Source organism: Polyodon spathula, chromosome 5, assembly GCF_017654505.1.
Source record: "Polyodon spathula isolate WHYD16114869_AA chromosome 5, ASM1765450v1, whole genome shotgun sequence".
Taxonomy (NCBI): domain Eukaryota; kingdom Metazoa; phylum Chordata; class Actinopteri; order Acipenseriformes; family Polyodontidae; genus Polyodon; species Polyodon spathula.
This window is the reverse complement of record NC_054538.1, coordinates 41287307-41314014: the sequence shown is the minus strand read 5'-3', so window position 1 is coordinate 41314014 and position 26708 is coordinate 41287307. Positions and strand designations below refer to the sequence as shown.

Genomic DNA, 26708 nt, shown 5'->3' with positions numbered 1-26708 from the left:
GTAAGTGCTCGTAAAAAGGGTCTTGCTGCACTGGCTAAAGCACAAGAAAATGGGAGACAAAAGTTGGAAGCAGTAAAACTCCCAACATTTGCAACAAAAGTAAAAAAAAAAAAACAGCGAACATCTGCTGAAAAAGCAAAAAGGGTGTACGAGCAAAAGAGTGCAGTCATCAGGAACCTTTACTTCCTTAAAGATCTGAATGAGATGCAGAAGAAACAAGCTTTAAGTCATGAATGGACAGCATATCCATCTTCATTATTTGAACCAGATCCTGATTATGACCAGGGACACTTTATGCGAAGAAACAAATCTGATTATGTGGTTGGTCTCAAGATGTACCTAAAAGAATTATGCAAAGTGGAGGAATATCCAATATCAATACCCAAATTACCTGAAGGAAGTGTTTTTGCTGTTGATGCCATGGCCTTTGTTCAACAATATCAGCAATGTGGAAGCTGTATATTCTTTCTGTTACAAAATAACTACAGAAACAAACTGATTATAAAGCCTACCATGTGTGATTCCATCCATTTTGTTTGAGATCGTTATGATTTTGATCAAGTTAAATGCCTTAAGCGTGAAGAACGGGAAAGACGTACCAAGGTTGGTAAAGGGCTTAGCAAAGAGTTTGAACCAAATGATGCTCTTCTCTTTCCTGACTTGAGTTTGTTTATTAAAAATCCAAAGAACAAAGCAGATCTTCTTAACTACATTGGTGTTGCATGTACTAGCCATCATGAAGAGATTACTCTAGGTCTTCACATTACCATTGGAAGTGTCCTAAATGATCCTGGATGCACACTGATGCTATCTCATAAGGAAGTAACACATTTACCAGAACTGTCATGCAACTGTCACGAGGAAGCAGGCACAAGGATGTTTGCACATATTTCATACTGTGTTAGACATCATCATTTTTACAGGGCTGTTCTTCTACCGAATGACACTCACATAATAATGCTGAGGATATATTACTCTGTGCGCATCCCAGGACTAAAGGAAATATTGTTCCAGAAGGCAGACACAGCTTTGCCTGCTCATATTATTTCAACAGCTACAGTCCAGAAGTGTAAAATGAGTGCTTTAGAGATCACTGGAGTTCTCCTTATTACCTACATCCTTAATGGTTGTGACACAGTTAGCTATCCATACAAGAAAGGGAAAAAAGAGCTCTGAAAATAGCCATTGAGAATGCAGTTAGACTTTCAACTCTTAGCATGTATGGAGAGCTTGGTGTCTGGAAGTTACTGAAGAAGTTATAATAGCTGCCAGAATATAATTAGTTGCTCTATATGGCCGAGTAGGCTTAACCGGTAAATGATCTACAAGCACATCTTTTTGCCACCACAAAAGGTGATCTGAGATGTCTGACACCTACAGAGAATGCATTTCGCTTACATGTACTGCATAGTCTCAATCAGATAGCTGTAAGCAAACAGGCTCACAAACCATTTCCTCAATACCCTGATCCAACATCTTATGGATGAAAGATTGTCAATGGAAAACTAAGCCCTGTCATGATGCTAAAAGAAGCAAAGCCAAAAGATGCAAATAAATCAAAAAGCTGTTTATGTCTAGTAAGCAAGTGCTTTACTAGCTGTGTTTGTGCAAAGGCCAGAATGAAATGCACTGTTGCATGTTTATGTGCAGGAAATTCAGATATGTTTGGTTGAATCTCACTGAAGCACAATCTACAGCACAAGAAAGCAACAGTGACTGAATAAGCAGATTCTCATAAACTTACAGAGAACCAGTCCCTGTCTACTGAGGCATGGAAAATAACAAATAAACCTCTTTATTTTTAAAATACATTTATGGAAATTATCTTTCATTTATAATAATATTTAGCAACCAAAACTCAGAATTGCACACAATGTGATGTATACATTATACATCTATATAGAGTACAGTAAATTAAATTGAAGAGTGAAATATTTCATTTTGACACCAGTATTTCATTTTTAAACCTACTGACTGTAAACCAGGACCAATATTTGATTACGCTGCTTTGGATTATGGTACCGAGTATGCTTTGTTTTTTTTGTTCACAAAAGCTACCATTCTAGTTAAAATGTCATAACAAATACTTACTATTCAAAACAAGCACAGGTATAGTGTTTAAAAGAAGAATATATTAAGTTAGAAAGAGTTCTAATAAAGATTTGTAAAAAACATTGGAAAAGGCCCAAAAAATGTTCTATTTACTAAACAAGTTTATGTAATTTAATTTTTTTATTGACACCTATCTTAAAAAATATGTGTATCTGTGATTTAAAACAATGTTGAAATAAAAGAAAAGTTAATTGCCTGCAAAATAAAACTTTTTACATTTTTTTAGATTTTTAGTCATGTTTTTTTTTTTTTTTTTTTTTTTTTTTTTTTTAAAGTTGACATCATTTTCATATTTTGCAAGAGTTCCAGCAGAGCAGGCCTCTTACTTCTTATTCCTGAGGATCTAAACTTAAAAAAAAAAAAAAAAAAAAAACTGGATTGTGGCCACATATTATACACCCAGAAGTGTACTGAAATTAGCTAATTACTAATAAAAACAAATATAAAAAATAATAATATATAGTGAGAGTGAGAGGGTGGCTATTTAAATAACCTTTAAATAGCCTATATTTAAACGGTTTAATTAGTCTTATCAATTATTCAACAATGTGTCCTTGTTTTGAGCTTTGGAAACCTGGTCACCCAACTGTTACTTAGTAATGCAAGGGTGAAAGAATAGGTAAAGTCTTGATAACACTGAAGATGATATTGGTATTATATGTACAGCAAAAGACACAGTAACAGTGAGAAGTGCTATTTTATACATTACATGGTGTTAGGTAATGCTGTTTTATACATTAGATGGTATTAGGTAATGCTTGAGGGTAAGTGTATTGGTTTACCCCTTACTATACCAAATTGAAGTCTATAAAAGAAAAGGATATTTTTATAGTGCTTGGCTCTCCGGAACTCCTCGATCACGTTCCTGGCATACTTCACCATGTCCCTGATGGTCTCAGGTTTTGGAGGTTCACTCATTTTTCTTATTTCCATTTTTGCTTTATCCTACAGAAATTTTGAACTCGTCAATACAAGTGTAGTAACATTTCCACTTCAAGTTGATTCTAACTATACAGTATGTAACAGAACCAATTTTATAACATGCTGCACAAATCTAGAGCCACTGACTCAAGAACTATCCAAGATATGAATAGTGAGCTTTGAGTCTTAAATCTTACTTTTCCTTTGGTGGCACACTCCTTGCAATCGCAGTTGAAAAAGTATGAATCCTTCAATCTGTCATTCCTGTCGTCTGTGGGGTACAGCAGGTCAATATAGCTGGTAAAGATCTACAAGGGATTAAATCAAGACATGACAAGAATACTTTTATGAAAGCAGTGATACCTCTTATATTTATTATTTTTTAGATGTTTATTTTTTCAGTGGACATTTTGAGAAAATGTACAGCTCTTTTGTAGATGGCCAAATAAATTATACTGTCTGAAAAGTGAATCGATCAGTGTGACAAAACAGTCCAGACTGAAATCACAGTGGACACTGCACCTCTATTGCACCAAATAAATAAATATATAAAATCAGCAAACTGCACAATGGAAGGGGGTATGTGAACATAAAATAGTAGTCTCTGCTGACCCGAATCCTGAATATTGTACACCAAAGCTGCTCCTTTGATCCTGTGATACAGTTGTGACTCCTTCAAGCCTGCTGCAATCATGAACGCAGCGACCTTGAAGGTTAATAGTTACGTTTCTATTTCAGGCGTTGCAAGGACAAGATTGCAGAACGACCGGAATTGTAAAAAACTTCTGCAAGGCCCGCAGCTCTAAAACACTGATGTGGAGACCCTTCTATGTGGGGTTCCACACATCTTGCACACCCCAGCCATTCCACACAGCGCCCCAGCCCAGGATGGACACGTCCATGGTGACGACCTCCCTTCTGGTGGAACTGCCCAGCACTACAACTGGGTGTAGACAGGCAGGCTGATTCCACTAACAAAAGTGTCCTTAGACAGAGACACAAGAGACACAAGCTCCTGATCGCCTGCCTCCTCAGATGAGCCGATGGACAGTATGTCCTCCTGTGGCCAATCTGTGCTTGAAGCCCTGTGGGGCCCCAAGGGGGTAGGTGGCACTCAGCACTCCTGCAGCAGCTGCGTGAGGATTGTTCCCTGTTGGGGAACAGCTGCCCAGATTTTCTCCATCTGCTCCTAGTCTACCGATTGCTTGGAACACCGACTCTTTCTCTTCCGGTGGGAGGGGAAGGCGAGGCAGAGCTCGAGGAGGATGAAGAAGACGGTTTTAAGCCTGGGCTACTTTCCAGGGTGCATCGTCTACTCTACCTTGGCACAGAGCCATGGGGTGAGGATGATGGAGAAGAGCCCCGTGCAGGGTCAGAGACACAGCTTTTTAGAGCTGCGGGACAGCCGCACCTCCAGCGTGCACAAAACTTGCAGAAACTCTGGTTAACTAGTGCCTCCTCCAGGCCGAGGCAGGAAGAGAACCTGTAGTGCTTGTCCTACTTAGGCAGACTGGTCTACGGGTTCAACCTGGAAACAATTACCACTGGTGGCATTGTACAGTAAAGCCACTGGCAAAACCACTGAGCATCTTCTAAAATGTCAATTATTCCCATTACGCAAATGCAGTCTGTATTTAAAATATTGAACTGTATTGAACAACAGCAAATAGTGAAGCTGCAGAGCTTTTATAGCTGCCTGCACATTCATCTGTAAAAAAAATATGAACCAACCCTGAAGGAAGCCTGCTTGTCAGAATAAACTAACAGCCTTCTCAATGGTGATGCTAATAGATATTCAAAGAGGCATCGAGATACTGCGATTGTAACACAACCAACAAAAAACCAAAGCTAGTGTCTCAGTCCTGCGCAGCACCATTGAGCCCAGCAGCTGCTCTTACTGTACGTGTGTCAAGCACCACGTTACAGACAGGCCTGAGCACAAGATCTCTAAAACTGAAATAAAACAATGAGAAAACAGCTTTCTATTTCAAAAACAGTAATCTAAACAATTACAATATATATATATATATATATATATATATATATATATATATATATTGTAATTGTTTAGATTACTGTTTTTGAAATAGAAAGCTGTTTTCTCATTGTTTTAATTCAGTTTTAGAGATCTTGTGCTCAGGCCTGTCTGTAACATGGTGCTTGACACAGATGAGCCGATGGACAGTATGTCCTCCTGTGGCCAATCTGTGCTTGAAGCCCTGTGGGGCCCCAAGGGGGTAGGTGGCACTCAGCACTCCTGCAGCAGCTGCGTGAGGATTGTTCCCTGTTGGGGAACAGCTGCCCAGATTTTCTCCATCTGCTCCTAGTCTGCCGATTGCCTGGAACACCGACTCTTTCTCTTCCGGTGGGAGGTTGTCTCATAAGTGCAAATCAACAAAAATGAGACAATTATAAGCTCCAGCCAGAGCTATGCAGCCTGGGGGGGAGAGCACAAAGTCAGCTGAGTTATGATGCTGGGTCCCTGGAAAGGAGAGACTCAATCCGCTGGCGTCAAGCGGGGCACAAGGCTGTAGTGCACACAAATATGTGAAAATAGAAAACTATTTCACTTAATATCACATACAATGTGATGTAAAATTGTACACTGAACAAGGTTCTCCATTAGGTCAGTTTTGAAATGAAAAATGGCACAGAGATCTGTGAGTACTGCCCTTTTGTTCCCTCGGGGGAGGGGTCAGGACTGCGTCACAGACCCAAAAGAGCAGCTTTGGTATACAATATTCAGGATTTGGGTCTTTAGGAGGTAAATACCCATTCGGTAATGGTTACATTTCGTACTTGAAAGGGAACTGTATGTTACAGTTCTTCAACAATTGCCCAGAGAAGCTGAATATGCAGATTATTTTCAGGCTGCTCGCAGTACACCAACTAAAAGGCAGCATGTTTACATGAAAGTATAACTCTGGATTCCCTTTTCTGCTAAAATAAAAGTAAATAGGCTGACGCTCAGCAGCCTAAATAAAAAACTGCAAATTCAGCAGCTGCTATGGCTATTACAAGAGAACAAATATATAGTATTTGGTAACACTTTAGTTTAGGGATCTGATAAGTGATTATAAACATGTTATTAATTATGCTATTAACAATTATACAGTATGATTAGAAATAATAACAGTATCATTATACATTTTCGATTTGTTTTTTGCGCTATTGTTTATAATCGCTTATAACTAATATAGTCTATCTGTCTGTTCCTGTCTGTTTGTCTTTCTATGCCTGTATGTCTTTCTGTCTGTCTGTCTTTCTATGTCTGTCTCACCAATTGTATGGGGCTGCTTTGTTTTTGCAATACAGTTACTATACACTTGTGCCATTGATTTGTTTTTGCTATTGTTTACAACCACTCATATAAACTAAAGTTACCCAGTATTTACTAAAATATTTTTAAAGACTTCAAAAGTGTAAATTGACCACATAAAAGAAAAAGGCAAGGAAGAAAGACACAATATTCAGTATCACTTAAAAATAATGCTATTACAATGAAGGGATGCCAAGAATTAAAATGTATTGCCAGTTTTTATGTTTTGGCTGCAATCTTAGTAGAGCCCAATGAATGCCAGTGGCGTTTGCATCTCAGTTTTCCTTCATTGTCAAAATTCTACAGCAATCAACTCCATCGTTTTGCGCCTGTGTTCTTCTAAAAGTTTGCCATAGAAAAAGCATAGCAAAGTGTAAGAAAGCATAGGTAAGCTTTGTAAAGGTATGGTAAAGCGTATTTAAAAAAAAAAAAAAAGAAACATGGCAAACCAGGGTAAACTATGCATAATCACGAGAAAAGCATGGTAAAAATACATTGGTAAACTTTTATAAGGGACTCAATGAGTATAGTTCATTAACTTCTTGGAGACATTTAGGCTGTCTAAAAACAGTTAATTGGGTGAGGATACTGTTAATTAATATACTTTTGCCAACTTTGAAATGAGACATTCATATGTAAAATGTTCAGTCTAATAACATTTCTTGGGCCTTGGTTCTAGGTTAATCTCCCACCATGGCCTTCTACATTTTTTAATATATAAATGAAGTCAGCTTCCTTCAGATTCATCACAATGATACAGAGGCACAATACAGAGATTATTAGGTTTTGTATCCTATATTACAGATAATGAAATGCCATATTCAAGAACAAGGATGTTTGTTTTAGATGTTTGTTCACATCTCAAAAAGTTAATTCTGGTAAAAGGTAATAGGATATATGTTCCAAATACCAAGAGTCCTTTTTGTGGTTAAGACACTCAAATTGTGAACATTTGCCCTTTACAGTTGCACTCAGAAGGGAAAAACAGTCTTAGCAGTTCATACACTGCTTGGACACTTCTTTAGGACCTGTACTTAATACCAGGTTGGGCCAACGTTTGCCCCGAACAGCCTTGACTCCACAAGGTGCTGGAAGGTGTCTTGAGACATGTTAATCCATTCTGTAAAATATTTCAGACTTGAGAAGATGGTCTTTTCTCTCTGTCAGTCATAACTCCTTGCCACCGCTGTCTCTCTTGGTGACCACTCTCCCATCTTTTTGTTACTGCTGTTACACTCTGATGACCGATGTCTTGAAGCAGAATACCAACATTACTTATCTTGCTACTGGGACACCTGCTTGATGTGGACCCACTACCAAGCCTCCTTCCTCATTTCTGGTTGACTGTTTGCAATTGTGCTTTGTAATGCTGCAAAGATCACATTGTACGATCAAAATAATTAGCATCACTAATTTAGGGCTCTGTCACATCCAGGCACGTAGACAGTTCCTAATAAAGTGGTCATACAGTGTTGGTCAAAAGAGATGGTTCTTACCTCCTCTCCAGCATTGATCTCCTGAACAGCCCTGACCTCTGCAAGGGTCCCTTTGTAAGTGACAATCACATTGGGGCAACAGCTGTGGTTCATCAGGGCAACACTAGAGCACAGAGAAATTATAGTCATTAACACATGTAGGGTATGGCAGCAAGGGGCAGCTGTCTCAAGCATAATGAAAACAAGAGAATTTCAAACACCACTAAAAGACAAAAGATTCTGCGAGCGCCTAGGTTTAGAACAATATTATTCATAAAAGCATCAGTCATGATGAAACATGAAAAGATAAAGGGTTTTAAAATGCATGTTAAGTGCTCCTCTAGCAGACCCGATAAATTTTCCCATGAAGGGGATACTTCATTTATTTATTTATTTTTTTTATGTAGTAGCAACTACCTGATTATAGACACTCTGAAAGTAATATTTTATCCAAAAGCCCAGAGGCATCTTGATAAATGGGATTGTTAGCATTAGGATAGATGTATAGGGCAGAGCTTTGTAAATGTTCGTTTCTGCAGGTGTCACAATTATTATTTTTTTTTTACCAAGGGAGAGGATTCAAAATCCCTTACATTTCTTCAGCAAAAGGTAGGCAGCAATGGTTTTCAGGAATAAATAAAAATATTATTTTGAGAATGCACTTTTATTTCTAACAAACATGAAGCTATAGCATAATATTATACTTTTGTAAAAACATAACATTGAGGTGAATGGTTTTCCCCAGATAAGAGACTTTATTAACCAAAATTAGTCATCATCGTCATTCCCTGTCCCATATTTTTTTAAGAAAAAACACTGCTGAAATGGTTTTAGAAACCCTAAAAAAGAGTTCGCCTTGGAGTGTTGCTTAGCATTAATATGACCATCCATAAGATAACATTAGGCAATGCAACATTAGTGCGAATTGGAGTTTGTGAAACTTTAGGAATAAACTGTAATGCTAGAAGGGGGAAATAAAATATCTGAACTTACTCTGGGAAAACGGCAGAGCCCAAATGGGAGAGTTCTTCATCCTCTATTGTAAAGCCATTGCAATTGACCTGGGAGAGAGGTGGGATAAGAAGCAAATGAAAAACTTTTTTTTTTTAATTTGCACTGAGTTATGGATGTTGCTAGATATTGAGAATACAGTATATCACTAGCTGCATCCTAATATAGACATGATGTTCAACAGCATCCTAATATCTCCTGCACTAACAGCAGGGTTGTTTAGGCGTGACCATTTAGGCGGATGGTAAAACTGGAACAGCTAAAACTGCAATGCAATTCATGGTTTTATTTTTCCCCTGGCATATGGGTGGAGTTTAAATGTGCTATTCCGTTTTCCGTCTTGCTAGAGAAATAAGTACCGCCGATCACTTCTCTAAACATTAAAGCTAACAACCCGACAACTGGGCTAAATGATTAGAAAACTAACAGAATTTCCTTTTCAGCTCCCTACGGAGGACCAACAATTGCCTTTTTCCTTTCAAGGACAAGGATTAAAAAATGTGGTTTAATCACATGTAAAAGGGTACAATAGAGGTGTGTTCTTTCTCTGATTGACAGGAGACTGACGTTGACCTGCAGGTTTTATTTACATACATCACAGACTCTACCCACGTGACGCTTCCAGCAACGGTAGCGCACGGAGGACATGCATTAGAATGTACCAAAGGCAAAACAAAACACAGTACAAATACTGCAAATAACAGGTCAAGGGTGCAGAGCAGCTTTACCACATCACTGTATAATACATTACCAGGATATTTAAACAAAGCCAACTTAATGTCTTTTTGCCAAATACAAAATCAATTTGACATCCTAAAAAAAAAGTTTTTCTCTCCGTTTAATTTATTTATTTGTTTTTTTTTTTTTTTTTTTGGGGGGGGGGGGGGGGGGGGGGGGTTACAGTTAAGGCATTTTGTCTGCCTCGATGTGAGAACAAAGAGGGTGATTATTTACCTGATTTGGATGTGTGAAAAAATACAATCCTTCTGGAGTAAAGTGTTTAATATTTTCTCTGAAGTATATAACTGGCCACTCCCAATATCGCCACAGTTGGTGCTCTTGAGGGCAACACAGATTTATCAGAGTGGACTAGTGAATGACAATATAGTTGCAAACTCTTGGAATCAAGTACATTAAATTCATGTATTTATCGATATACTCATCTGATGTAATGGCTGCTCTATATAGTCTAAAACCTCTATCCAGCTGCACAAGGGTTAAGGAGGGGTTAAACACCAACTGCTTCTCTTGAGGAGAACATTTCCTTTTATGGGTAAAAGACATGTCTGAAATAGTTGTGCAGACTGAAGATACCAGTTGCTGACTCCCCCCTAGAGAGAACCCAATCCCAAAAGACAAGAGGGAGAAACAGAGAAGACAGGAATGATCCATTCCCTGGAATGTCTCTTCAGTCTGTGGCAGAAACTAAAAGTCAAGACTTTAATGCAATAAGTTTTGGGCTGCCTGTAATACACTTATATAAGTTAATAATGTGTGTAGTGTGTCTCTTATTGTATACAAGGAGTCATCTTGTGCAGTTTGGGTGAGAGAACTGCGAAGCAAAGCTTAAATGGTTCTCGCTTCTTAGACACTCTACAAACAGCATATTAACTTAATTTTCATCACAAACTGCTATATATATATATATATATATATATATAATATATATATATATATATATATATATATATATATATATACACACACATTTTTCCAGTTTTTATTGAAATTTAAGCAGTTCAAGTCCAGTGAATAACCTGAAATGGTACAAAGGTAAGCGGTAAACTGCCACAGGTTAAAAAAAAAAGTTTAGGTTACCAAAAACTGAAAAATAATGTACATTTCAGAGTTATACAAAAAGGCCTTTTTCAGGGAACAAGTAATGGGTTAACAACATACAGCTGTTCTGCAGCAATGGAAGTAAATTAAGCCTTGAAAGTTGATGCTAACAATTCCTACAGGTGTCCCAACTTTTGCTGATTACTTACAAACCCTCTGTCTGTATAAAAGCAGTGTTGGAACAGACTGTGTTACTACACCCTCTTAAGCATTATTTGGACAGTATTGTACTGCAGGAAGTAGTATATTGCTATCATAATGGCGAGAAAAAGGCAATTAACAAATTAGGAAGACAGACAGACCATTATAACCCTTAAAAGTGTAGGTCTTTCCTTTAGAGAAATTGCAAAGAAAGCCAAGGTGTCAGTGAGTACAGTTTCCTACACCATCAAAAGGCACTTGGAAACTGGGGGAAACTCTGACAGGAAGAGGTCTTGCAGACCCAAAGCCACAATAGAATCAGAAGACAAGTTTCTGAGAGTCAACAGCTTGCGTGATAGGCGGCTCACAGGACAACAGCTTCAAGCACAGCTTAACACTGGTCGAAGTAAGCAAGTCTCAGTTTCAACTGTGAAGAGAAGACTTTGAGCTGCAGGTTTGACAGGTTGAGTGGCAGTAAGAAAGCCATTGCTAAGATGGCAAAATAAGAAAAAGAGGCTTGCCTGGGTCACGAAGCACCGCCAGTGGACTACTGTAGACTGGAAGAAGGTCTTATGGACCGATGAATCAAAATTTGAAATCTTCGGTTCATCACGCAGGGTTTTTGTACGTTGTCGAGTAGGCGAAAGGATGGTTTCTTGGTGTGTGACACCAACTGTCAAACATGGAGGAGGAAGCGTGATGGTCTGGGGCTCTTTATGCTGGATCCAGAGTCGGCGACTTGCACAGAGTGAGTGGCACCCTGAACAAAAATGGCTACCACAGCATTTTGCAGCGCCATGCAGTACCCTCTGGTATACGCCTAGTTGATCAGGGGTTCATCCTACAGCAAGATAATGACCCAAAACATACCTCCAGGCTATGTCAGAACTACCTTAGAAGAAAAGAACAAGACAGTAGGCTTCAAATCATGGAATGGTCAGCACAGTCTCCAGACCCCATCGAGCTGGTTTGGGATGAACTGAACAGAAGGGTGAAAGCAAAGCAACCTACAAGTGCAACACATTTGTGGGAACTTCTGCAACAGTGTTGGGAAGAACTTTCCGAACAATATTTGATTTCCATTGTAGAAAGAATGCCTCGGCTGTTATATCTGCAAAAGGTGGCTACTTTGATGAGTCAAAAATTTGGATTAAATTTTGTTTAACAAAATGATTCCATGATTTCTTTTTTATCTCCAATTGTTTATTTGTTCTATGCTTTAATTTCAGAGTACATTGAGACATTAAACTGCATAAATTTCAATAAAAACTGGAAAAATGGAGGTGTTCTAAAACTTTTGACTGGTAATGTATGTATATGTATATATACACACACACACACACACACACACACACACACACACACACACACACACACATAGAGTTGTAGTCAAAAGTTTACAAACCCCAATGGAAATGTATCATTTATAGAAATTTGTCAAAAACAAATAATTATAGGATAACTATTTTGTAGCAAAAGTTTTGCTTTTGTGGATGAGGAAAAAATAGTTCAAAACTCCAAAAATGCAAATTCAAAAGTATTCATACCCTGTCAAAAGGCATCAATGATGAGGGAATTAACCCATATCAAACAGTCTCAGTTTAAAGCTGAAACTAAAGAGTATCCCCTGTACCTGTGCAAAGAGCACCACAAGAGCTGCATTATCTGGGAATTCCAAGTGCTTGGAGTAGAAGTGATGAAGGGCAGCAATGTCACTCTGAATCAGCTCTCTCTTCTCATTATCCAGCTTCTCCAGATCTAAACAAAACAGGAGGTGTTAGACAGCACTGCATATAGTGACACCACTCATGTAATAATATTTTTCATATGCAAGAATTGGTCAGGGGTGGTCACAGCACCCAAGGAGGTGTCAGATTTGCATAGCAATCTAGTGCTTTGTTAATCTGTTAGTTTATTAAGTGGCTTTGTTTAATATGTAAGCATATTACATAGTAAATATTCCTTCAGGGTAAAGTAATCCAGGATAAAAATGGGATATGTATGACAGCAATTCTGGGATAGCTAGCAAAACATTAATATTCAGGAATATTAATACAATCCAGATATTATTTGGAACTAATATAATATAGAATAATTCTTTCCTTGTGCAATGTACAGTGGGTTAATAAAATAGTCTTATTAGTTACATAACATGTGAATATTTAATTTAACTGCCATTCAAAATGAAACCTCCCCATACCAATAGATACTGTATGCAACTCAAACTCTGCAAATTGGGCATGCTGAGGTATCCTTGGAACCCTGAGCATTCGTATGAAACAATGAGCACATCTAGGCTCAAGGACTTGAACTGTGTCCTACACCTGCAAGTGTTCTTGTACGTGAGGGAATGACATCTTCTCATGCAAACCCTGTATCGGTCTTTTAAATAAACTGCATGTTGACTGACATTGAATATAAGTAACCAGCAGTCTGTTTAGTATTCTAATGCAACGCTTCAGCTTTCCTCTCATTAAAAAGTACACTTTCTCGGCACCGATAGAGTACTGTTTTGTAATCTGATCTCATCATCATCAAACTTACGGTAAATTAAAATGGTTTATTCAGTCATCGCGAATGTCTTGAGGCACACTGATTGGTTTATTCAATCTTCTAAGAACCGCCATAACATCACTGACGCGTTTTGTATTCTGATTTCCACAAGTGCACCCCATCACTACAAAATGGCAAGTAAACAAAACGGCAAAAGGCACCGCTGTTTCTCCTGCTACAAAGACACAAGTCGCTGGTGCTGGTAAGTTGCTTCACCATGTGCATGTCTTGACTATTGCTCATGTACATGTATTCATAATTAATGTAGAGCTGCTGCTGCATTTTTTTACATGTGTAGGGGTGCTGTTTTCACTTATTTTGACAGTTTAGTAACGTTAGTTTGTCTGTTACTTTATTATTATAGTTTATGAACGTACACTTGCCTATTGCTTTTCCCTCATTCAGTCATTTCATATGTTGATGCACGTGCATCATGACAACTAATGCATATTTACTGATTCACATTGTGTCTAGTGGTCAACTCTGTCTTAGAACACACTTCGCCTAAGAGAACACATCACTTGCTTCCTGAGAGGTGCTCTCTTAGCTGGAGACTACTGTATTAGTAATTTGCCTTTGAAGCTTTGTAAAAGAAATGCACTGCCTTTCAAGCTTGCCAACAGTCTTCACTGCTGTAACAGTATACAGACACCATATATGAGCTGTATTAATTTTTAGCACCTTGGTGTCAGCTGGCAAGGTCTTTCTTCCAGGTGCAAATTGCTCTGGCCAGCACAGAGAAAGTACTGCTGTCAAATCTGCTTATCTCTCACTGGAGACATATGTATGCATGTCACACTTCACATGTTTCCATGTATCTAGAGAACCACTTATCCATTTGCTATTAAACTTGGTGTTCATATTATTCAGTAGAAGTTATTGAGGGTATTAGACTTTGGGGATACATGCGAGAGTTTGTCAGCTCACTCATTTGTCTCTAGGATGAGTGAACATTTCTGCATATATCTGGAAAATCGCTTCTCAAATTGGTGATTAAACATTTAACTGCTAACTCTTATTCTGGGGGTGGCAGTGGATTACTTAAACAAAGTCTGATGTAGTAGTACCATTTTGATCTACTATAGTGTTCCAAGAATACACAAAACTGACAGACAAAATAAGCACTACGCACATTTTAGTTAAATCAGAATTACTACACTCTTTTAAAGTGGTTGAAGTTATCAAAATTATTCTACAAATTGACTTCCATTAGCTATGTACTCTAGGTCTCAATTGTGCAATTTTGGATTTTAAAACATGATATCTGGTACTATATTAGGTTCCATTTTCAGTTTGTCTAACTCCCAGAAAATGTGTTAGATTAATCTCAGCTGTGTTTTAAGGGTCAAAGCATGTTACTGGCTGCAAGTAAGGCAGTTGATAGGGGAAATGGCCAAGGAAGTGCAACAATATCTGAAAGCATGCTTGCAAACAGAGATATCACTCAGCTAGTGTAGTACAAGATCATGTTGTAAAATAAAAAGGGGTTTACTATTGCATGTGTTTCTTCCAAAACTGCACATTTGTGACCTATAGAATGAATGGAAGTGCATAACAGGTAAGATTTATCAAACTATTTAGTTAGCTAAATAATCATTCAAATATAAAATTATATGATACTGAACTATGTACTGTAAGTTTGGAATTTTTGTAATTAAAAACTCTGTTTTTTGTATTTATTTATTTTTAATGCAAACTCACCGATACATTTTCTGGCATTACAGTTGTGAATGCCAAAACACTAACATGTTTCAAAAGTGCCTTCTAAACATCGTGGAACGTCACACAATGTACTATGCTAATAACTATCCTGCAGTACAGACAACCCCCCAGGCCAGCCTGTCACCCTCCACTGGCTAACACTTATTAGAATACTTACGTGACTCAAACTCGGGCACTGTTAAAAGTCTCTCTGATGCAGTTTTTTCCGTCTGTGTTTTCTGCCATGAAAAAAAAAGGAAAAAGTAAAACGTAACGACCATAGAAAAAAAGTCAACTCCAATTTCTTTCCCAGAAACATGTTAAGCACAAGACATAATCCTGTTAATTTACTTACAGATGTTTCTTTAACCCTTTAAGTTGTATTGATTTGAAATGCTTTTACATTGTGTACTCAATCCAAGACATTAAACAAACCTTTCAATTTAGTTTTCCTCTTGTTTACACATTAGACAGTAATAATTGGTAAATGCAATTCAGAAATAGTGCTTTGTGGTTCAAAGGATACCTTAATTGATCTTTCACCTCAATCGGTTTAAATCTATCTACTATTGGGGGACACGGATGGCAATAAAATGAGTTTAGCTCAGTCTGTAGCACATAGTAGTTGGCACAGCAAAACAGCAACAAGGTTAGACACTGTTTGTCACAACTGTCTAGCTTTGCACAAAAGGCTTGTGATTGATTAAACAGGGATACGGGCTTGACCTCAGCTCTACAATAATGTTACAAAGGCAATACACAGGTACACTGTAGGTGAAACTGGTATGTATATTTGGTAAATTTCCTCTCACAGTTTAAATGAGTCCCTGTGTGCCATTCTGCAGCAGCCTGCGAGTGGGGTAGTTTATATGACGCCATAAAGTTCTAAAAGCATCTTCCAATATGTCTAAGTGCCTCTCCATAAAGTTAGAAAACATATTCCAATGTTTAAGGGCCTCATAAAAGGAAACTGGCTGTTGAAGTGGAGGTTGATGCTATTGCAGCTTTCGGGCAGAGAGAGGTTGAGTGGCCGGCAGAACCGCAGAATCTCATGTGCTGGCGCCGAGACCGCTGAAAATCCTATTGAATAGGTCTAGGTCAGGTTGTACCCAGTCGATGATTTGATTATCTGAAGCCAAAATAGCTGCTGCTTTAGCTGAAAATGATTTATGGTAATCAAAAAACATGGTCCCTCCATATCTGACAGATAGCTCTACCACATAGTTCTTTGGATATACTGAACATAGAAAATCTCTATAAATAGTGAAGGCAAGGACAAATTCTCCAAGACTTAGATTCTTCTGTAATCTGGGGTCTCTGGATTTCAGTGTGATTTAAAGATCTCCACTATTCACTACTCTGTGGTCCAGAAGCTCAAATGTAGCCATCAACAGTGAAACCAGGTTGACGTCCTTCCCTTCTAAGTTTCGTCGAACCTGCAGGGATATTGAGTGACGACAGGCAGTGGTTTAGGCGCTGGAACCATATGCTGTGACAGTTGCAAGGTTGTACATCAGAGACTCAACTGTACGGACCAGGTTTGGTATCACGCCGGAAGCGATTACAGCTAGAGCAGAAGTGGCTGGTTTTATTGCAAGAATGGAGAAAATCACTTTAACTACGGAATCTTGCTTTCCTTGCTCGAAGTTAGACACCTGTTTATCCAAGTTTTTTTTTTTTTTGGTGTTGACTGATGATAAGGTATCTGCAAATAGTTTCATATGTAGCGTCAGATTAAGTCATAACATAATTCTGTGTATGGAAGCAACAGAATTGAAATATACAGAGGGGGGTTCTTAAACCATTCTCTGCGCCTTCTTTCTCCCTCACTGACAAAGAATGCTTTTAAAAAGAGTCGTAAACTAAATTCTTAATAGTCGTAAAATAAATAAAAAATCATTTGGTGCCAAAAGCCACACAATTCTGGGTGCCTTCACACTAAAGACGAGAACCAGTCTATATCATAAATCCAGCCGACAGGGGGTGGAATAGCGGACCAATGGAGAACAAGGGGCCGCGTCGGTACGAGAACAACCAATGAAAAACACTTCACGAGGGCTCAGGCACTACCCAAATTAATCCAACTATCTAATTACAGGGGTAGAGAGACCTACAAAAAATATGAGCACAACATTGAAAAGACGCTGACACTAAATCCAAGGCTCCAGTACGCAAACCAGTCTTTGAACTGTGATAACCTGGAGATCCAGCCTGTGACCAGCTGGGACAGAGATAGCATTTTCGGACACTCGACTACGAGATAACTATTCTAGTGTTTGCCTTGGTGTAGGAGTCCTTTGCGTGAAACGTCTAAAATCCAAAAGTACTTGTAATTAAATCTCTAACTTAGCCCCGATTGATCACCGGAGAAAGAGCTGGATAAACATTTGAAGTCGACATAAATTGAAGTATATTCAATTTATTGCGCTAGCAGTGCTGGAGTTTGCAATGGAATATCCCAGACATAATCAGACGAAGTACACACATTGGTGGAGGAATTGCTGTTTCAGTGGAATACCTAAATAGCTAATGACTCTTGTCCTTTGCATAGACATTTCTTTCGTACCCTGAAGTGGAGATGAAGCGCGAGGAAGGCAAACCCTGGAACCTACCTGTCCTTGCCAGCGGGAGAGCTTCGATCGCCTGTATTATTGAATACACAGAACAGCTGGAGAAGGCAGCGCAAATCCGTTATGTATTCAGTAAGTAGTGTTTTAAGCCTCTTGTAAACTCGAGAATAAGCAGATCTTAAAGTAAAATAAATGTTTTATGTGGAATGTAAGAAAAGTATTATTGCTTTCAATTCATGCTTTGAGTTAATGAACAGTATAGTATTTGTTTGTATGTGATTTATACAAATTGATGTGAGTGTCATAAGGCAATTATCATTCTGTGTTTAAAAGCTAGAATCCAAATTTAGCTATCTTGGTAATAGACAATTCCCGATAGGTTGTCTGGAAGCAAAGAGCATCTTTATCTCGCAAGAGTGAGAATTGCCTTCTGCCTATCGATACACCTGTTAAGACTAAGCCTTTGTCTTAAAGAGAAATGCAGTTGTAACCTTAAGGGAATCGCTACTCGCTAATCAACCAGTGGGAGTGGCGTGTGTTGTTGTTTGAACCTTATTTTCTGTACTGTTTAGTTTAGTTAATTCTTCCTTTCTGTATTATCTTAGTTTAGTTGTTGCACCTTTAATTTTTCCTTTGTTTAGTGTTATTTCTAATAAAACTGTTAATTTGTATTCACTAGTCTGATTATTTTGATAAAGGTCGGGTTCTACATTATTTGAATTCAAAACAAGGTATTTTATTATTACAATTTAAACTAGTCCAAATACAAATATACCTTGCACACTACACATGAATGCTTTTACTTCATTAAGAATGAGAGAATGTTCCTGTTGCGTTTCACTGGCTGGGAAGTATTCTAGATGGAAATATAGGTTCTGCTGAAATGGATTCACAGTAGAAAATGAAAAGGGATTCTTGATTGCTCCCTGCTGGGATTTCGCTGCTGATTTTGAGGATGGTTTTTATAAGTTTGTTGAGAGTCCAGTCTTTAAAATACATTAGTTCTGGAAGTGTATCTTTGGCCTGGAGCCACTTTGATTGACTGGGATTGACTCCTTGGACAGTGGGTAGTGGTATGTTGTGTGTGTTGCTGAGACGGTTATAGCTGTCAGAGTGCTCTGATACAGACATGAATTGATCTTCAAAAGCCTCTGAATCCAAGGAGATCTGCAGTAAGTACTCCAAGCTTAACTGATGTTGCTTTATTTCTTCCACTGAAGAAATTATTTTGCTGGGGTCTTGAAATCCGCTTAGGTTCACCATTCGGAAAAACATAAGACTGAAGTGTACAGAGTGACTAATGGTTTAAATAGGAAGTAGATTTGATCGATCACAGTAGATTAAATGATAGGGAGGAGCCTATCTCCCACCCCCTGAACCACACTAACAGGTTAACATATGACAAACTCCACACATAGGAAGTAGACAAAGGGTAGTAAGTTTGTGCTTGAAGCCACAGATGATACAGAGTCAGCAAAGGTTGGCTGAGAGGAAGACACACTTAAGTTACAATGTTTTAAGAAGGTCTCAAAAGAGGCCCAAGTAGCTGCAAGTAGATTTTAATTGTGCCCATGAAGTAGCTACCCCTCTTACTGAGCAGGGTTTTACAGATCCTAGAGCCCGTTTCTTGTCCAGGTTATAAAAAAACTCAATGCAAGATGTAATCCACCTAGAGATTGTCTGTTTAGAGACAGGTCTGCCTTCAGCTTGAGAGTTAAAAGCTGTCCTGATGGTCCTCTTTGGACATCAATTAAGTGTTGTCTGGCCTCTGCTTGTGGTTTTGGGAAAAAATCAAGAAATGTTATAATATGACACAGATGTAACTATGTTAACACCTTTGGTAGAAATTGAAGATTAAGCCTGCAGACAATCCTGTCACTGAAAAGCTGGAAATAGGGTGCAACAATGACTGCAGAACCAGCTTGAAGAGACAACATTTGCTGCAGACCTAACACTGTTGTCAATGCCATCACATGCCACCTGCAGCTGGATCTTTGCAGCATTTTTTTTCCCTTTTTCTGCAAGATGCATAGCCAGTTCGATGTTCTCTGGGGTAGAAGGGGTCTGTAGAGAAGCAGGCATCTGGCGCCATAGCTTATGTTGATATTTGGCAGGATATATTTTATAGTTATTAATGAGCATATTGCAAGTGGAGGCAGAGTAGTCCTTCTTCAAGAATGTATATGGGATCTGGAGGATGCACTGGTGGCTGGTGCAGCCATGATAATATCTATTTTAGGCTGCTTAAAATGATGATCTTTGTGGCCCGTCGGTACCCTTTAGAATGTATCTACTCTATGTAGATATGATGCGGCACATGCAGGTTTTTTCCATAAAGTCTCAACGGGCCTCCAGACTGCCTCATGGAAGGGTAAACCTTCAAAGGCCTTTCTATCCTTTGCATTTATAATGCTCAGGAAATTGTCCTCCTTAAGTACGGGTATTAGTATATACTGGTGAAGTACCCTCTACAACCACTGAAACTTCACTGTCAGGGTCGGAGTCCATGACGTCATCGTCTCCCATGCCGTGTGTATCAGCAGAGTAGTATTGCTCTTGTGTAATCCAAGTTATTGCAGTACCCGTAGCAGCAACCGGGGCTACCAGCTGTAGAGGTATAGGCTGCCTTGAGTCTTAAAACTCCTGCAGCTACTGAAAATAAATATCCTTAGGTACCGGGGGCATTAATACCTGTGAACTTGGCTGCTGGGTCACCTCAATCTCGGTAATGGCAGCTGTTGTTTTAGCCGGTGCATCTTTTTCCCTGCTGCCGCGGGACTGTGGATTTACTAGTTCTCTTCATCTGGGCAGACAGGGCGGAGCTCCAATGGTCTCTGGAACTACTTGGTCTTTTAGTTGTTTTTGCTGAAGATGAAGAGCAAGATCAGAACGCAAAACCGGGGGTGAAGGAGCCTTTCCTTTTTGTGTTGGTGTGTCAGACAAGTCAACACACATTAGACAAAACTCTCTACCACAAGATGGTGAAAGAGGAGAACCATGCAGTGAACACACAGAAGTCATGTGTGCAAGAATAAATATAGTATATAATCCCCGTACTATAACTTAGAAGAAAAAAAAAAGGACAATGATACTCCAGGAAGGAGGGGTGGGGGGATGGGGATGGAGGAGGGACATTAACTGACCAAGGCAATGTGGAGACTGGGAGTTCACTCTGTGTGTGGAATTCATATACAAAGCAAGAAAGGATGTTTTCTTTTTAGACACTAGTATGGTAATTAGTTAGCTATTATTGGGCACGTCTGGGATGTTAGTGGTATGTAATAGGCTATATGTTAATGAATGCTTGTTTATTGCCTGTATAAAAATAAACTGCTTTGAGAAGACCCTTTGTGATCCTCAGTGACGTTGGAGAGTTCCCAAGTGCTTTATGTTTCATGGCACTGTCGTGTTGTGAAGACTTCTGCTTTATGAAATAAAACTAGTCTACGAAACACCTGAATAAAGACTTTGTTGAACTTATTCAAGATGTTTTGAAACACGTATATACACCAAGATACAAGACAACATGTACAAAATCATTTTGGATTCCTTTATTGTGTTAATCTTACAATTACTGAGCAATATTGATTTGGTGTACTTAACAGTTCATATTAAATTCAAAACATTCAGCAAGTCCTATGAGTACTGAGAGAAAAAAGTGTACGATGAAAGGAGGCTACAAGAAAGAAGTTTGATTGTTCTTAACCCAGTTTCTACTTGACAGAAGTAAATTTACCAGGAAGTAAATGACATATTGGAATAGGGTTGGCTACTGAACCCAACCTGGTAGATGGAGTTCCCAGAGGGATAGCAGAAGCACTATTGTGAGGCAGTGTATGTCAGCTAGTGATAGTGGGGGTAGTTTGGCTCTTAAACAGCCTAAGCTGCACCTGTTTACCAATACTTCATGTGTTCTTGTCAGTGCTCTTGAAAACCAAATGATTAATGGGGCCTACATATAGTCTGTTGTCTACTTGGAGCATTGAAAAAAATACTTAAATAAATAAAACCTTCCTAAACTTCTTCACTCGATTCCTCTTGCAATGGGAAAATGAATCCTGGCCCTTTTTGAAATAGAAACATTTGTCTCTGAACCAGCATAAAGAAAGGTGTCATTTTCTCAAACTGTCAAAGTCTCCTCCATTCTGTCCATGACTGCTGGGGAGTATTGTTGGCAGCTGTCTAAACACTCCCCTCCCCCCTACTCCCCTCACCTGTTTGGCAATGATTCTGGCTGTAAGCCGAACAGTCTCTGAGGGATCCCAATTCTCCTTGAAAATGCACATGGATGAACATTCTAACTTGTGCATCGGCCAGTCTCCTCTCTGCAAAAGAAAAACCAATCTAACAAAAACACTTTATTCGGCTAGAAAAAAAACAGATTATGATTTCTGGACAATTCAAGTCCACATGATGTAATTGTCAGTAATATTGTTAGTAATTGTTTTCCTTATACCCATAGTAAGACACAAATCCTTTCTGTTAATGGTAATCAGTGTTGTAATGTATTTGAGCTTATCCAGCTTGATATGTTAAGTGAAAAAACAACACCACAGCTGAGGCCTGATCTTTCAGTCATTTTTCACATGCAACACTAAAACACTGAGACCTGAGTAAGAGCATTAAAAACTATGTATAGAACAATAAAACAAATTGACCTCACAATTGTTTTTACTACAATTATTATAATATATATATATATATATATATATATATATATATATATATATATATATATATATATATATATATATATATATATTTTTTTTTTTTTACAATTTTTTTTTTTACAATACCTGGCCCAACCATTTCTGGTTAACGTGCTGGGTTAACAACTGTTGCCATTTGGCAATCACATTAAAACTCTATAAGCAACACCTGCTGTAGTAAAACAGGCCACCAACAGAAACCAGTCTCTGGACTACTTTGCAAGGTTAGAAATTAACAATATTGTGCTACTAGTCCAAAGGAATAGTACCTTTTGAAATTTGGTAGTCCTGATGTAAACTCACTAGTCCTTATATGAAGTGCATAAGTTAGAATCAACAACTGTTGGGGTCCCTAAAAATAGGCTTAGATTTTATTTTACTAATAAATAAACAGCATTATAAATTTTGATTTACATTTTTTTTTTTTTTTTTTAACGCACGCTCAGGTGGATCATTCACCTGTTTGTACCTCGTTACTGTACTGCGTGCTGAGAAACTGACACTGACAGCACCAGACGGGATGACAGAGGAAACATTCTCTCAGCTGTGTCACATTGCCAACACATGGAGCTCCAACTGAAATTGACACCGATGACACAAGTAAAATGTTTATTTTATTGTACATTACATGTGTTGTTATTTAGAAAAATGCTGGCTGGCTATGAATTACTACAATAATGAATGCACTCACGCACGCATGTAGCCTTCATTAAAGTCCCAATTTAAAGACGCTTCACTGTAGCCCTCGGGATGAAATTGTTAGGTAGCTAATTTTTTTATATATATATATATATTTTTTTTTTTTTAATTAGCAGTGGGAGAAAACCACTCAGCAAGTACAGTAGAATCTGCCAGAACCGACGGACGCTGTATCTACTATAGACACTAATGAGAGTAAAACAAATACAAAAGAAAAACAAGGGAAACGCAGAACTTTTCAAGAAAGCTTGGAAGCTTTGTATAAATGGATTTAAGATTTTTAAACGCTGCAATAACAGGTCTGCTTGTGAAGCATCCACATTATATATTGACAGACCAAGTGATTTATTTGCACTATGCTTATTTTATCCTTATTTTCCCCCATTGGTGTTTGAGCTCCAGAGCGCTCACAGAATCACTGCCTGTGCACCTATTATCAGTGATTAAAGTCTGGTTTTCAAACAAACTGATTATTGTTCACCAGTACTGTATTGCTATAAGAAAAGTAATTTAACCCCGTATAAATCTCCACATTTTTGTAAAATGACTTTACACTTACTTCAAAAGATGCAACGTGTTTCAGTAAATTCAAACGATAAACTTCGCATCCAGCGCAGAGGGAGAGCACAAAAGTAAAACGTCTTTAAGTGGGGTTGGCATTGCAGGGGAGATGAAGGGAGGTTTCAGTTCTGAGTGACTGTTTTCTAAGCATTATTTGTGAATGCTTATTTACCATTGCTACACCCCGTTAGAAAATGGACTTCCCTGCATACTTTTAATGCAAGGCTGAACGTTAGAGAATATGTGTACATTTGTTTTAAGTACTCGCACAGAGGACTACTGAGACACTGACATCAACTAGTCCTCATCAGATTTAGCTCGCCTTGAGCAAGCGTGAGTTTCTAGCCCTGCTTTGTGCTTTGTTGCCTGTCCTAATATACTATATAATGCAGGGATAGAAATAGGACTCCTATTGTATAGCAGATTTATCCATTCCAGGTTTTAATATGATCTTGCTTATCCACAGTGTCTAGGTAACAAGCTCAAGTGTGTCTTATTAAGCTCATTGTAAAACCAGGAATGGAGCAATCTGTTATGTAATTGGATACTTATTTCCATGCCGGATATGTACAGTAGTTTGGCAACCTCAGCTAAAGTGAACGAAGTACTGGATCTTACTTCTGCAAAGACTCTTTGCCCGATGTAGCCTACGTTACATTTATTTTTGGCAGGTAACAATAAATGTAGAGCAGATCCTGAGCTTAGTCAAAGCACCTTAATACAGACATCAAATGATACAAGCTAAATACAAATGGCTAACTGCATTAGAACCATGCTGTAGGACTGCAGACACCACAACATGGAAGGAAGGCAGTCAAAAAAAGACTAAGCGAATGTAATGTGAAGCTATTTACACTAACACTATATGGAAAAACTTAACAAGCTAAAACTCATGCACTGTAGGAGTACGTTATTGGAACCTAAATTCTGACAACATCAATAAATGTCCCAACAAAATATAATTTAAAAAAAAAAAATGCATTTGCAGTTCTCCAAATTTCTTGGTTATTCAACAAGCAGAGTACAGACTCCAAAAAAGTCACCCAAAGATATGTTTGAATAGATTTTAATGAGGTTCGAAGTTCGAATAAAACCCGTCAGTTACCCCTCATCTGGCAGTTTGTCAGTAGTGAGTAAGGTGCTCCTAGTATTTTTTTCTGAAAAGCCCTGTTCAATACGAGTGGAACAAGATGCTACACATGATGGTAGCGTCTAAATTGCACCCAGGGTGATTTTTCTGGTCAAGGTCCCTTCTTTAGGTTGACCTTTCTAAGGTCAAAGGTCGAAGGGAAAAAAATTAAAATAAATAATAGCTATCATTTCTGAACTCAGCGTGTCTGAAAACCCCCAGGTAAATTTTATAGGAAAATCTGGAAATGGACAGGCAATGAAATGTCCCTTTTCTGGTTGAGTTGGCGTGGAATGACCCCTACTTATTTAACATAGTGCTAAACCACCACTAAAACCTAACTGAATAGTCAAAATAATCCCTCATCTTGGCAATAAAACAACAGTTCACCTACTTTACAAGGAGTATGAATTGCTATAGCAAATACAAAAACAACAAACATCCACAGCTCACATTACGAACAGGAGAGCTACAGTAAGCTAAACCTGCTAAGCTGTTGGCCTATACTGTAATATTTACCAATTGGAATAACTTTGAAAATCAAAACTATGCACATATACACAAATAAATTATATGATTGTAGATTTAGTAAATTGTTTAGCATTTATAATGTATATATGGGTTATTCTCACCAAATCTTGGTTCTTAGTGGTTCTTGTGTGCAAAAATTAGTTAAAACTGTCATCCTGAGGAAGGCATTTCTCTTTTTCCTTCTCAAGACGGTATGGTAAGAAACCTCTGTGTTGAGTTGAACGTGTTGACAGAAAAGAGATTCTCGAGTTGATGGTATTTCCCTTGCATTTGTGCTGAAAGCTGGCTCGTCGCTTTCCTGAAATCAATGACTCTGAAAAAGACAGAGCCTTTTGCCTTTCTGTCTTTGAGCGGCCTCCTCACTTGCGTGGTAGGCCGCTCTTTCTTATCTGTCGTGTGTGAGCAACTGCCTGTGCAGTCACCCGCGCGAGTGGTTGTCTATTTCCTTCTTGGGAGAGCACAGTTCCTCCACGGGACTAGGCCTTGCCGCATCCCTGCTGTCGAGTAGACCTCATAGGCTGAGTAAGCCCGGCCACCTCAGCTGTTTATTGCAGGAAGGGGAAATGAAAGGTCAGCTCGGTAGTTTTTTTCAATAGTGTTATGTTGTTCTCACTTAGTTGTATTATGTGTTTAATTTTAGTCGTCTTTGCACCTTCGGAACCAACTGGAGCTTTTTGGTGATAAAAAGAGAGTTCTGGGCCACAGCGGGTTAATAACAGCGCGTTACTATGCGTACTATTCCGGGCCGTTCCGTCTCGTTCCGGCTTTTACCCCATCCCTTTTTTTTAAAGATTGTTTTCGTTATTCGTTTGTTCAATGCCTAATCTTAACTTACCATAGCATATTGTAAAGTAGTACAAAAAAAGGAACCATGTTTATTTGAAAAGAAGCCAGGATTATTATTATTTTGTATTTTTTTTTTTTTTTAAGTTTTATTTTCCAACCAAGCAGATATTAGTGTGACACTGGAACTATTTTTGTAGAGAGGGTAAGAAGAATGTCGTTTCACTTTGTTTTGACTTTATTTATTTATTTTGGTATGTATGCCAATTTTTTTTTTTAAAGTGCTTTGAACACTAATTGCTTCTGAAGTGTCCTTCATCGAAACTCAGCATGGAAAATACGTCTTTACTGAAGAGCAACTTCTTAAGGTAATGTGTAAAAAAAGTAATAGATGCGTGGTAATGTCCTGTAATGTATTATAAATTATAACATGATACAATTAAAATGTAAAATTATAGTTATCATTACTGTAATTGGGCCTCTCATTATTGTAATAGATTACATGGTCATGAGAAGTTGAGTAACGGTAATGAGAAGGCCTACATCAATTCTGTAAATTAAATGTAGCAGCCACAGCCATTTTGAGAAACTTTGGCCTTGAGACCTTAGAAACTTTTATGTCTCTCTATATCCCAACATTTTTTTTTTCTTAAA

At 38.3% G+C, this 26708-nt stretch overlaps 1 protein-coding gene across 1 annotated transcript in view; it reads right to left on the bottom strand.

Annotated features, from left to right (window-relative positions):
* Positions 1-26708, bottom strand: part of LOC121315969 (N-lysine methyltransferase SMYD2-like) — a 49470-nt gene that overhangs the window by 11014 nt on the left and 11748 nt on the right. The window contains exons 3-9 of the mRNA XM_041250612.1: positions 21857-21967; positions 15251-15311; positions 12452-12576; positions 8821-8888; positions 7849-7951; positions 3231-3341; positions 2937-3057 (exon numbers count right to left, since the gene is read on the bottom strand). Of these exons, the coding sequence (XP_041106546.1) occupies positions 2937-3057; positions 3231-3341; positions 7849-7951; positions 8821-8888; positions 12452-12576; positions 15251-15311; positions 21857-21967 (700 nt within the window). The remainder of the gene's footprint in view (positions 1-2936; positions 3058-3230; positions 3342-7848; positions 7952-8820; positions 8889-12451; positions 12577-15250; positions 15312-21856; positions 21968-26708) is intronic.